The sequence below is a fragment of the Nycticebus coucang genome, chromosome 8 (assembly GCF_027406575.1).
Source record: "Nycticebus coucang isolate mNycCou1 chromosome 8, mNycCou1.pri, whole genome shotgun sequence".
Lineage (NCBI taxonomy): Eukaryota > Metazoa > Chordata > Mammalia > Primates > Lorisidae > Nycticebus > Nycticebus coucang.
The window spans coordinates 108,195,526-108,209,434 of NC_069787.1; the positions used below are offsets into that span (position 1 = coordinate 108,195,526).

At 44.3% G+C, this 13,909-nt stretch overlaps 1 protein-coding gene across 4 annotated transcripts in view; it reads left to right on the forward strand.

Annotated features, from left to right (window-relative positions):
• Positions 1–4,294, forward strand: part of PXYLP1 (2-phosphoxylose phosphatase 1) — a 63,744-nt gene extending 59,450 nt beyond the window's left edge. For all 4 annotated transcript variants that reach the window (XM_053598692.1, XM_053598693.1, XM_053598694.1 and 1 more), the window contains one exon: positions 1,957–4,294. In XM_053598692.1, coding sequence (XP_053454667.1) covers positions 1,957–2,891 — 935 coding nt within the window. In that variant the 3' untranslated portion in view covers positions 2,892–4,294. The remainder of the gene's footprint in view (positions 1–1,956) is intronic.
• The last annotated feature ends 9,615 nt before the right edge of the window (positions 4,295–13,909 follow it).

The following is a 13,909-nucleotide window of genomic DNA, read 5'->3' on the forward strand; positions in this document are numbered from 1 at the left end:
AAAAAAACCACCTTCTGGGGGTGCCCAGTTGGGTGGTTCCCTTGAGGTCAGCAGCTCTTTGCTAACCTGATCAGACACAGTACCCCACCTCCGCCAAGTAGAGAGGAAAGACAAAAATGCTATAAATCAAACCAAAATAAGCAAACAGAAAACTTTACGGGATAAAATTGGCTGGAAAAACCAAATAATAGCGGTAGAAACACTAACAAAAATGAAGTTCTAATTATTGAAATAGGCAGCAATGGGAAATTATAATTAAACTAGAAAAATTGAGAAAGAAAAAGGATCTGTATGGAAAAGGTTGAACTTAAAAAACAAAACAACAATCAACAACATCAAAATAAACAAAAAAAAAACAACCAAACCAAAAAAAAAAAAAAAAACACAACCAAAAACAAAGCAGTATGTATCTGTTATTGAATATTGTCTGGGCAACACGTGGTCTTCTGGGGTATGAGATGTTAATCACAGTTCTGATACGACTGGAGGCTGCTAGTTTCTCAAACCCCAGCAGGTAGACACCCTAAATCTCTCTTCAGCCCACTTAAAAGGCACTTTGCGCTTGTTCACTTGCTGAGCAGAAGCTTTCCCAGGGAAGTGCTTGTCGCTGGAATCACTGCTGAAGTGGCTATCCACTTACCCTGTGTGCTAAAACTGGTCTCCCTCTGCCCCCGAGGGTTAGGGCTGCAAGGCGGCTCAGACCCTGCCCTTAGGCTACTTGGTCGCTGGGTTACCAGCTCCCACCCAATTCCAGCTCTGAGACCCTGAGGGCGGAGCTTGCTGGGGCAGATCACTCACAATGGCTGCCTGTGACCCAGAGTCAAACACTATTAGCTCCGTCTGGCTCAGCGGCTCAGACTGGGGCCCTAGACAAAGGCCAGAGTTCTCCGCACTCCCGCTCAGGCTCTCCCCAAGGCAGTTCAGCTGAGTGCCAAGTCCAAACACACCAAAACAGTTCACAGGTAAGGCCTTTCTGGTTTGCAGTCTCGCTGCTACTGAACTTACAGTTGCGGGCGGGTTTAGACGGATTGAACACACGCGACCACTTGCCGGTTTTCCACTGTTTTAGTCCTCCTCTTGGGGTCCAGAAGTCTCTCGCTGACTCCCTGTATCCTCTCAGGGGTGATGATAGGCAGATCCCACCAGCCAGAGATGCCTGGAGTCCTATCTCTCCAGACTCACGGTGCCCAGATGCAAGGAAGCTGTTACTCGGCTGCCATCTTGCTCCGCCTCCCAAATATAGGTTTTTATTTTCCCCTCTTTTTTACTTAAAGAAGCATAATACACATATTGTTCTACACTACAAGTATTCTTCCTAGCTATCTGGGAGATGGTTCCAAATCATGAGGGGAGCACATCCTCATTGAAATCCCAACAGGATTAGACAGAATGTACCCCAGAGATGAGCACAGAGCACGGGTTTGGGCAGGTGAAGGAAGATGGGGTCAAGGAGGGAATGTTCAGCAGTGAGAGACCCAGCAGCAGCCAGACACAATCAGCCCATCCTTCCCTGACTGACTTCCCTGAGCCTGCCCTACACCCTGAAGGATGCTTGTCCCTGGGCAGGAGGCAGAAAGGTGCCGCCTGCTGGGAGGCCAGACCTCCCCCTGCTGGGCGATTCCTAACCCCTGAGGCCTGCTGGTCACAGTGCTCTCCCCAGGGAAGGGGCCAGCAGAGAGATGGGGCAAGGCAGGTGGTCCTTGCGCTCCCCACAAAGGCTGTGCCTCCAGAGCACAGGCCCCACTGTGCGTATGCCTGCATGGACACCCCCAAGAGGCTCCCTTTGCGGATTGATGGGACTCCATTCTTGTAACTCCTACTTGGGGGAGAAACGGGTTTGATTCTATTGTGTTACACTGATCTAGCACGTGCCAGAGTGGGACACTAACTCAAGGTCCCCTTGCCGTCCTTTGCTCAGCCTGTAGTAAGGAAAGCTTTGTGTCCCCCATGTTTCAGGAGTCGTGCAGCACTTGCAGAATGGCCAGCTGCTGAGGGATGTCTACCTAAAGAAACACAAACTCCTGCCAAGCGACTGGGCCACAGACCAGCTTTATTTAGAGACCACTGGGAAAAGCCGGACCCTACAAAGTGGGCTGGCCTTGCTCTACGGCTTTCTACCAGATTTTGACTGGAAGAAGATTTATTTCAGGCACCAGCCAAGTGCTCTGTTCTGCTCTGCAAACTGCTATTGCCCAATAAGAAACCAGTACCTGGAAAAGGAGCAGCGTCGCCAATACCTCTTACGTTTGAAAAACAGCCAGCTGGAGAGGACCTACGGGGAGATGGCCAGGATCGTGGACGTGCCCACCAAGCAGCTCCGAGCTGCCAACCCTGTGGACTCCATGCTCTGCCACTTCTGCCACAACGTCAGCTTCCCCTGCACCAGGAACGGGTGTATCGGCATGGAACACTTCAAGGTGATTAAGACACATCAGATTGAGGATGAAAGAGAGAGGCGGGAGAAGAAGCTGTACCTCGGGTATTCGCTCCTGGGTGCCCACCCCATCCTGAATCAGACCATAAACCGAATGCAGCGTGCTGCTGAAGGCAGGAAAGAAGTCTTTGCCCTCTACTCCGCTCACGATGTCACTCTGTCACCAGTTCTCAGTGCCTTGGGCCTTTCAGAAGCCAGGTTCCCGAGGTTTGCAGCCAGGTTGATCTTTGAGCTTTGGCAAGACAGAGAAAAGCCGAGTGAACATGCTGTCCGGATCCTTTACAATGGTGTCGACGTCACATTCCACACCACTTTCTGCCAGGACCACCACAAGCGTTCTCACAAGCCCATGTGCCCCCTTGCAAATTTAGTCCGCTTTGTCAAAAGGGACATGTTTGTGGCCCTGGATAGCAGTAGTACAAATTACTATGATGCGTGTCACAGGGAAGGATTCTAAAAGGTATGTGATATAGCACTATAGAACTGTGCCAATGAAGAGGGCTAGGAAGGGTCCGCTTCTAGTTTTGTTTGTTGCTAAGGGTATAGGACTATTGATTTTTAGAAACTAAAAATTGTGTTGGGAGCCACATAGATGGTTTGGCCTAAACGGCAGCACGTTGCTATCCTCTGGTATGTGATTTGCTTGGTACAAAATGGCCAGTTCACAGAGAAAAGAAGGTACTTTATCATAGCCAGACTTTGTTTAGAATGCCAGAGAATACTTCAGTACCCAAAGTTGCCAATCCAAGTTTGTATTCTTTTGGCCTCCCATGGTACTGTATGACAGAACCAGCAAACCTCAGCCACAATTTTCTTAGTCTTGGACAATTTTACCTTGTCCTTGTTTTTTAAATGGTTTATCCAAAATGAGGGTTAGCAGACTTTTTCTATAAAGGGCCAGATAGTAAATACCTGGACTGCGTGGTCCAAAAGGCCACGTTTAGCCTGTCACAGCTACTCAATTCTGCTCCTATGACATGAAAGTAATCACAAACAATACACAAATGACTAAGTGTGGCTAAGTGCACAGGCCAAACAAGCAGTGGCCCCAGGCTGTAGTTTGCTGTCCCCTTATCTAAAAAACACACTCTACTACAATTGCACTTCTAGCACTTTGAGAACCGGTTGATTACTAAGAATTATTTAATGGTCTCTCCAGTAACTTCTGCTAGAAATACAGAATTTTTTCTGTGTCCAACACTACTATAAAACTTGAAGGGGAAATAAAAATTGAGTCAGAATGAATCATACAAAAATTATTAGAAGAATACTTGATGTTCACGATGATTGTGGTATAATATAGTTTAAAGTATGTTTTAAAATTTGTCTGCTGTAGTCTCTTTGCTGTATATGCTGAAATTTTTGTATTACCTTTAGTATTTTTATAGTCTAGGAAAATATTTTCTAAGGCCAGTTTTAGATGTGCTCTGATTCCTATAGTAATATTCAATTTATTGTACCTGCTTGGTAGTTAGAAGGAGGCAGAAGATGAATTCAGGTTCTTTTTTCCAATAAAACTAATTATGACTCATTCCCTTGGACAAGTGGTAAAATCGGATCAATTTTTAGACCATTTTCATCAGTTTCGAATGGTAAATTTTGGTTGATTTTTAAATACATCTTTTGGAAGAACTTTGTTACTAGGTAGTTAAAAAAATCTTTATAAGGTGTTTTATATATTAGGAGCAAGCAATTATAATTAAATCTGTGATTTCTGAACTTATGGTGCTAATTCTATTCAGAGAAATGTAAAGAACAAGTGAGATTCCCCAGGTCATTGGCATTCCAGCTCTTTGTTTTTGTCCAATGTTACTTTGAATATGTCTGTTTCTATAAATAAATTTTTGAAAAATACTTATATTGCAATGGTTTTTATGTTTTGTTTTGTTTTTGAGACAGAGTCTCATTATGTCACCCTCAGTAAACTGCCATGGTGTCACAGCTCACAACCTCAAACTCTTGGGTTTAAGTGCTTCTCTTGCCTCAGCCTCCCAAGTAGCTGGGACTACAGGCACCCGCCACAACGCCCGGCCATTTTTTTGTTGTAGTTGTCATTGTTGTTTAGCAGGCCTGGGCCGGGTTCAAACCTGCCAGCCCCGGTGTATGTGGCCAGCGCCCTCACCACTGAGCTATGGGCGACGAGCCCTCGCTAATGGTTTGTACCTGGAAGTCACTGTAGTTCTTTCCAAGTAAGAACCAGTATTTTGAAGATTTAACTGCTTCATGTATTGCTGAAATTTGTGTTATCTCTCTCAAATATTTAAAGCCTAATCAGGTTTTTTTGCCCCTGCTCACAATATATCTGTATTAGAACTAACTGCTAAACACAGCTTAGAGATTTAAAAATAAAAGTAACTCAGATTTTAAAAAAATCATTTATAGCATCTTGTGGTAAAAGTAAATATTTTGGCTAAGAGCCACCACCAAAAGTATAAATACAGGTTCTGCCTCCTAAGACAATGGGTATGCACAGCATTAAAAGATCATTCTCAATATCATGTTCTCAGACACTTCATTCCATAATGAACACTGAGTTATGGACATCTCATGGACATCCCTGGGCTGAGATGGATGGACATGGTCCTTGGTTTCTGGGCAGTGGTCCAAGGGCTTAATTCATGACAGGTTTGGCTTTCTTATCTTTAATACATGCACACTGGAAAATAAACAATACAGAAATACATGGAATAATAGGAACAAGATCATTTTTTATATGTTGTCATGTGACTTGCTTCCCTTCCTAAGTAGTATGTCTTAAAGACGTTTCCATATTAAGATGGTAGATAGATAGGTAAGTATAGATATAGATAGCTCTTTTTATAGCCACTAATATTTCATAGTATAGATTAGAGGCATTTTTTAAAATCTCATTAAAAATGCATGAAGTGGAAACTTAAAACCAAATACTGAAACAGGACTACAACACTTTACATGGAATAAAACAGAAGCCAGCAAGCACTTGATTTTCTAGCCCAACTGCGCAGTTAACCCTTTTTCAATATAGCCACAAGTATTTATTAATATGAGTATTCTTTTTCCAACTTTGAACAGAAGTGAAGGACTTAATCTAATATTTGCTATTAAGCCTATTTGAGGGTCTTTGTAGCTATTCCAGAATTAGACTTTCTGGAAGATGTAGGTGATTCCTTTTTCTAGAACTCTTAAAGACTGATACAGAAGAGGCTGGGAAGCGTGCTTCTCTTTCTCTGAATCTTCAGGAAACCTTATGAACAGATTTAACAGCCCTGACAAGGGTGGGTGTATGCTGATACGTGTAAACACAGCCACAAATAGAAAGCAGAAAATAGCTGAGGTTTACATTGCAGTTCTGGCTTTAATAGTGGCCAGCACACAGCTCTGGCATGGATACCAGTTAGCGTGCATTGCCCCAGGACACCAAGCTGAATGGATTGTACCCCCTGCATTAGTGTCAACCCAGGAGCCACTTCAGATGAGTGGTAATTGCTTCTGCTAAAGAGAAACCAGCTGAATTCATCAGAGTGACTGCACAGGCCTTCCTGATCTCAGAGCCAGACTGCCAACTGAGACTGGCCTTGATGAAGAGGTCTCCCAGACTGGCCAGCAGAGGCCTCGAGCTGCACAGCCCTTCAGCAGAGGAATGGCCCCAGCCTTGGCTTATGGATAACTCTGTCAGTAGTAAAGGTACCATGTAGTACCAACTACAAGAGTTCCACAAGTTTCTTTATCAATCTTCACAACATTCTGAAGAAAGTATCTAATGCAAATGAGGAAACAGGCTCAGGGGTGAAGTCACTTTTCCAAAGAAAGAGTCAGAGCTCAGAGTCTTACTCAAATTTACCTGATACCCATAAACTTTAAAGAGATGCTGTGGGAAGAGTCTTTACATACACTCTTTCATTCATGTTTGCAACAGTCCTACCAGGCACCATATTTGCTGGCAGGTATCAACGAATACTAAAACAGAGTGGGGTTACAGCAGTTCTACATTTAAATCTAGATGGTTAGAGCAATGTTCCAACTCTGCCTCTGGCTATCTGTGACTTGCTATTTTTGTTAAGGAAACTATGTAATGTAAAATTTCTCTTTTCAGTGATGTTATATTATGTTCAACCACTACAGGGCAGCATCAAATACAAGTTTTAGTCTTCAGAGCCCAGTCTTCCATATGTAAAAGGAAGTAGGGCAGTTGGACAGTATGTTTTAATAGATTGAACAGCTGTCTCAGTTTTCCTAGCACTACGTGGTTTCCCAGAATATGGGACTTTCAGTGCTAAAAACTGGGAAAGTCCCAAGCAAACTGGTACATGTTGGTTACCCACTACAACACCCAGCTATTTTTGTTGTTATTGTTGTTGCAGTTGTTGTATGGCAGGCCCAGGCTGGGTTCAAAACCACCAGCTCTGGTATATGTGGCTGGCACCCTAGCCACTGAGCTACAGGCACCAAGCCTGAAGGACCATGTTCTTAAACACAATGTATGATAATGACTTCCTGAATCATAAAGGACTACCTTTGTTTCTGCTTGGAGGATCTGTCCAGTTCTGTCAGTGGGGTGTTGAAGTCCCTGGCTATTGTGGTGTTATTAGTTACCATATTGTTCAAATGAGAAGGTTTGTTTTATAAATATGGGAGCATTTATGTTAGGTACATATATGTTTAAAACTGATATATCTTCTTGTATTGTTCCCTTGACCAATACATAGTGTCCATCTCTATCTTTCTTTACTTTTGTTGTTTTAAAGCCAGTTGTATCTGCAAAGGGGATTGCAACACCCACTTTCTTTTGGTTACCATTTGCCTAAAATGTTGTTTTCCAACCCTTCATCCTGAGTCTTGATCTGTCCTTGGGAGTTATATGTTTCCTGAAGACAGCAAATACTTGGTTTGTACTTTTTTATCCAGTTGGCCAGCCTCTTCAGTGAGGAGTTCAAGCCATTTAATTTCAGAGAATTGGTAAGTCGGGTGGATTTCTGTTCATTTAGTTGTGTGGAGGACTGTTACCTTGTTGTATCACTTATGCCATTGGGGAAGCGAGGCTTTGTCCTTTGGTTTTCAGGTATCTTTACTTTGCTGGTGATCCATTGCCTTGGTCTGTGTACTTCCTACAGGGATGGTATTGTACTGACAACATCCTCAATGTTTACTTGCTGGTAAAAGATTGAATTTCTCCATCAAAGATGAAAATTACGTTTTGCAGGGTTCAGAATCCTTGTTTTGTTTGAGAAGATGAAGATGGGAGTCTACTCTCTTCTAGCTTGTACAGTTTCAGCTGAGAAGTCAGCTGACATTCTGTGATCTGATGGGTTTGCCCTTGTAGGTGAGCTGCTGCTTATGCCTGGCTGCTTGAAGAATTTTCTCTTTCATTTTTCAGAATTTTCTGTTTAATTTCAACTTTGCAAGGTTAATTACAATGTGTCTAGGAGATGCTCTTTTTAAAATTGAGTCAATCAAGGAAATGTCTGATTTGATATCAATCAAGGAAATGTCTGATTCTATATCAATATTAGAGAAATTTTCAACTATAATATCCTTCACTAAGGTTTCCATACTATTTGGAGTCTCTTTTTCCCCTTGGGGGATACCTATAATTCCTATGTTGGTATGCTTCACGTAGCCCCATAATTCTCTAAGAGATTACTCTGCTTTTACTCTCTTCTTTTCTGCCCCTTTAAATGACCGGGTTAGCTAGACAGCCTTGTTTTCAAGTCTGCGATTCTTTCTTCTCCATGGTTTAATTAAGTTACTGAAATTTTCTATTACATTTTGAAACTCTCTGAATGACTCCTTTAACTCTTTTAGCTCCTTCATATAGTTTCTATTGTATAGACTCTTGGAGACTTTGTCCTTTCTTTCATTAAATTCTTGGGTCAATTTCTGGATTCCTTCTGATGGTTTTCCACTTTTCCTTCAATTCATTGCATCATTTTTGCCATCCATAATCTGAATTCCCTTCCTGTCATTTCCGTAATTTCTTTGTTGTTGAGATCTCCTGAGGTAGCTACACTGTCATCCCTTGTGGGGATTCTAATCTGATTCTTCCTGATAGCAATGGTTTTTTTGTTGGTTCTTCCTCATGTGTGGTTTCCTCTTCTTTGACTCTGGCTACATTCTTCTTATAGAGAGTTAAAAAAGAAATTTCTACAACTACCTTTAGTTATATCCTACACAAACCTCATTACAATGGCTTAAGCAAATAAAGCCTTTCCTTTTTTTCCAGTATGAGTAACCATTTGAAGTAGGCATTTACAAGTAAACAGAGGCTCAGAAGTAGAGATGTACCCAGGCTCACACAGTCAGTAGCAAGTGACAAAACATGGCTCATTCTAGACTGTAAAGCTCTCCCAGGTCTCTCTAGCAGACCACTTCCCCTCCCCATTACTGCATTACTCCCTCTGCAGTACTGTGGACAAGTACACCCAACACTTGGACTATAGCCCATAGTCTGTACCACTCAAGGGAATGAGCCCCTTCTTACATTTCTGTTATGGACATTCATACTTTTGTTTCTTTTCTCATTTTTTTTTCCTAATCCAGCTTATCTAAGAAAGTAGAATCATCTTATGGTAGATTGGCTTAGCTGGCACTTCCCTGAGAACACAGTCTGAGAAAAAAAAAACAACACTTAAATATAGGTAGTTTGTTAGTGGATGTGATCCCAGGGAGCAGGAGTGAAGGAAGAAAGCCACTGTAAGGATGCACACTGAGTTCGTCACCCCGGTGGGTGACTGGCTGCTCTATTCCACAGGATCTCCTGAGAAGTCTTGTAAAATACACGTACATCTCAGAACTGTTAGCCTGAGGAAGAAAGGGAGAAACACTTATCCATTGGCCCCCAACGACAGCTACCTCCCCTGCACTTCTGGATTGTATGTGCATGAATGCCCAGCAGGTTCCCCTATACACCCCAGCATCAGAGAAAACCCCAGGGCAGGAAGCAAGAGAAGTGAGATGCTGTCATAACAAAGCCTACATGGACTTGGTTGGTGGCTGGAAGAAGACTCAAGAGGCCTACAAGTGGAATGCAAGGTAAGTCTGGTGTGCAGGCCAAACCAGCATTTGTAGAGCACTTGAGTGTGCCAGGCCCTATGCTGAGCTTTATATGTATAATCTTGTTTCATCCTCACAGTAATGCTGTAACTTAGAAATTATTATTATCACCATTTTTAAGAGGAGAAGAAACTGAGAGGAGAGCTCACAGCTGGGAAGCAGCAAAACTGGGAGTCACACCAGCCTGACTCCTTAGCCCTTGCTTAACACTTAACACTACGCCATCATGTTAAACATTGCCCACAAGGTCCTACATAAGGTATGTGTGATGACTTATTAATACCTACTGAATGTTTCTCTCTGGCATATATAGATGGTACATTCACAGCAGTATAAATCAATCTGTGCCACTCCTTGTCAGAAACCCTTCCTCACTTGGCCTTCCACTGCCTTCCAGATAAAATCCAAGCTCCATAATATGACCTATGAGGCCCATGAGATCTGGTTTCCATTTACCCCTCCAGCTTTATTCCCAGAGCACCTGGCAAATCTTCCCAAGAACCTACCAACTTCTCAGTCCTTCACTCTCCTCCCCACCCCCAACTTTGGTCTGGAGTATGACCTGATGGTTTTCCACTTTTCCTTCAATTCATTCCATCATTTTTGCCATCCATAATCAGAATGCAGACTCCATCCGTAATCTGAATTCATAATACAGACTGCATTAAAATCCAGTACTATATTACTCCCCAGGTGTAAGGCCTCGGGCAAGGTTTCTAGGCTCCCTGAGCCTCAGATTCCTCATCTGTAAACCAGGCATAACTCCAGTAAGAGAGTGTACATGAAGCTCCAGGCACATGGGGCATCTCAACATAGCAGGAGTCATTATTGCTCACAAATGACTCACTCTGTCTGTTGCTCTGAGTCACCAAAAATACCTGGAACCAGAATATGTCCCTGTTCACCTGTTAAAGCCAGGAAGCCCCACTGGAGGCACAGCATCATGCTCTAGGCATAACTAGAAAATACAATTCCTTGGGCACATGCAGTTCCCTTTGGGGGTTGAAAAGAACTCAGATCTACTTACTCCTGTCTTTGTGTACAACACTGCGTTTGACACTACATACATTTTTTTTTTTTTTTCAGTTTTGGCCAGGGCCAGGCTTGAACCTGCTACCCCTCGTATATGGGGCCAGTGCCCTACTCCTTGAGCCACAGGCACTGCCCTGCATACAAACATTTCAACTACTCCCCAAGAGGGCTCATCCTTTCCCCATGTTTCCTTCATTATCTATGTCTAACCTCCATCCTTCCTGCTTTAAAGTTGCTGTTCATTTGAGAAGCTGAGTTCAGCAAAGGCATGGTCATCTGGAGGCCCCTAGAGAAGCTGAAAAACCACACAGCTCCACAGAAAAGAGAGCCTGTCCGCAGTCCCTCAGCTTTAGGGCACTGTTTCTACCCTTGCTGCTGGAGCACCCCTTCCTCTTCTTCCTCCCGTCCGCTGTTGCCTAGTGCTTTGGCTGGTGTGCCCCTGGCAACAGTCCACAAGAAGGGCAAATCCTTTTCCCGGTGGGAAGCTGGCTGGCTTTCTCCCAATGCAGACTCAAGCATGTCTCAGGCATGTCCCAGGATGGGAAGTACTTGCAGGAGCCTTTACTCAGAAGCTGGCCGGAGACAGACTGGGGCTCCTTCAAGCCTAAGGCTGAGCATGCAAGGTGTGTATGTGAAGGGATGCCACTGCCCCTGCCGTGTAGTGCCTGGCAACTCTGCCCAGCCATTGCTTTGCCATTTTTTTCTCTTTTCCTTTTCACGGCAGGTTAGGCCTTCTTTCCCAGCAAACCGAAGCTCCCTCTGGTGGTCAAAAGTTATCCATTCTTCTCTCCTCCTGCGTAGGTTATCTTTTAAGTTGAAGCAAGCAGACACTTTGTGTCCAGATGGTTTCACCCCAACTACCCTTTTGTCTCACTGATGAACTAGCTGTTTAGAATTCTCAACAAGTGGCTCCCTGATTGACAGACTTACCATTAAAGTGACTTAAAGGCTGATGGATCCTAATGGACCACTCACTAACTGAAAAAGTAATCCTGAATAACTGACTTACTGGCTGGTTAAGTTTCTAAACCACAACTCATTTGATTAACCTATTAGCTTTCTAACTGACCTACAAACCCTAAGTAACTAAACATCTGACAAGCTTAAACTGATTGCTTCTTTAACTAACCAGCTGAATGACTGACACCTGGCTCCATAATTTAGGGTAACGGATAGAAGGAACCGCCCTTTCTTCATACCCTAACTCCTTTGGGGATTGCGACACCATTCTTCTCCCTTCTTGAGCCACTAGAAAGCTGCTATGGTCTGAATGTTTATGTCTCTCCTTCACAAAATTCATATATTGGTGGCTCGTCACCTGTAACTCAAGCGACTAGGGCACCAGCCACATACACCATAGTTGGTGGGTTCGAATCCAGCCCTGGCCTGCCAAACAACTAGAACCAAAAAATATCCCACGTGTTCTGGTGGGCGCCTGTAGTCCCAGCTACTTGGGAGGCTGAGGCAAGAGAATCACTTAAGCCCAAGAGTTTGAGATTGCTGTGAGCTGTGACGCCACGGCACTCTACCCAGGGTGACAAGCTTGAGACTCTGTCTCAAAAAAATAAAAATAAAAATTCATATATTGGAACCTAATACCCAAGAAGGGGCTGTGTGGGCCTGTGTATGAATGGCCTTTGGATTACTAAGTGCATCTGAATGGTTTGTGAATGGATTTGCGCATGTGTGCTTACTCTTTTCCAGACTTGAGATGTTATGAACAAGAATTTCACTAGCTGAAGATGCTAACATGCCCCTTCCACCATGTGAGGATGCAGTCACAAGGTGCCATCTTTGAAGCAAAGAGAAAGCCCTCAGTAGACACTGAAATCTGCTGGCACCTTGAGTTTGAACTTCTCAGCCCCCAGAGCTATGAGCAAAAAGTTTTTGTTGTGCATAAACTATTCAGTTTAAAGTATTTTGTTGTAGCAACTCAAATGAACTAAGACAGAGGGGCACCCAGGAAAAGGATGTTCTGATCAACTTCTAATAAGGTTCTTAACCAGTGCCTAACAGATGGGTTTCAATTTTGCTTTCAAAGTAATATGGACGCAAAGATGTATTTATCCAGGAAGAAGGTTCACAGCTTTCATTGGATTTTCAAGAGTCCAGCACACATAAAATATGTCCAGAACTACAGCTCTGGGAAGACCCTCAGCAAAAACATTTCAGATAAGCAAAGCCCTTGCCTGAATTCAAGCTGTATTTCTCACTCTCTCCCATCAGGTCAGAATGTCAAGAAGATAACCAGAAAGAATCAGAAAGGCATAGGGAGGTAGCTGTAACAGGGAGGAAAAATAAAGGCTCAACTGTGTGTGAAGTTTGCAGGGAGAGGCCCAGGGAAGTCTAGGGTCCTTCTTACCTGGGGGCCACACTTAACCCAAGATGGCAGAGGTTCTTTAAGCTGAGATGGATACATTTATCAGGGCCTTTGGGGCAGGGAATCTGTGTAAGTGATCATGAATAGCTATGTGACTGTATTTACATACCAGCATGTTCACAAGGGTAGGCTTAATTGAGAACTGTGTGGGCCTGCACAAGAATGGCCTTTGTATTAGCATGTGCATTGGCATGGCTTGTGAATGGATTTGCGCATGCGTGCTCACTTACAGGCCTTCAACTCTTTTCCCGAGTTGAGACATTACGAGTAAGAATTTCAAGAGCTGGGAGTATCTGCAGACATGCGTACTGCCCATATGAGAAGTCTGGGAATCCTCAACTTCTCCCTCCCCCGGATCCCTTATCATCCACTCGATTCACACTGCCACTCCCACCATCAGCTCCCGCCACCTCTCGCTGCCTCGCTGCTCGGTCTTCAACGTCTTCCCCTCCGGACCCTCTGAACCGCAGCCGCAGTGATGGTGGTAAAATGAGGTCTGGTCACCACGCGCCTCTCCTAAAACCGACCATGTTTTCCACTGTCCTTTTCCTCAGTCTGATCTAGACGTCTTTCAAGGACGTACCTTGCGCATTGAGGAGTCTAGGCTCCCGAAGTCCCCGGCTCTGGGCGTGCCGCCTTCAATCTGGTCCTATCCCACACCCCTAAGGTTTCGCTCTGGACGCCCTACGTCCCTATCTCAAAGATTATCACATGCTGCCGCAATTGCCAGACCTCAACAGGGCCCACGCCTGTCTGCCACGTTCCACCTAGCGAGCACTTCCCACCCACCCAGGAGCCAGAGAGACCACAGGTCTGAGGAGGAACAAGCACAGACGTGCTCGTCCTCCCGCAGCGCGGAGCAGCATCCTCCCCAACGCGAGAACAGAAAGGTGCGCGCGCAACGGGAACAGCAGAAACTACGACTCCCAGAAGCCTCTTCACCAGGACTCCATTTCACAGAAAGCTGTGCGGGCCAAACCCCGGAACTGCTTCTGTGTTTGAAACAGAAGGGTAGAGCGAACGATGCTGTAGAG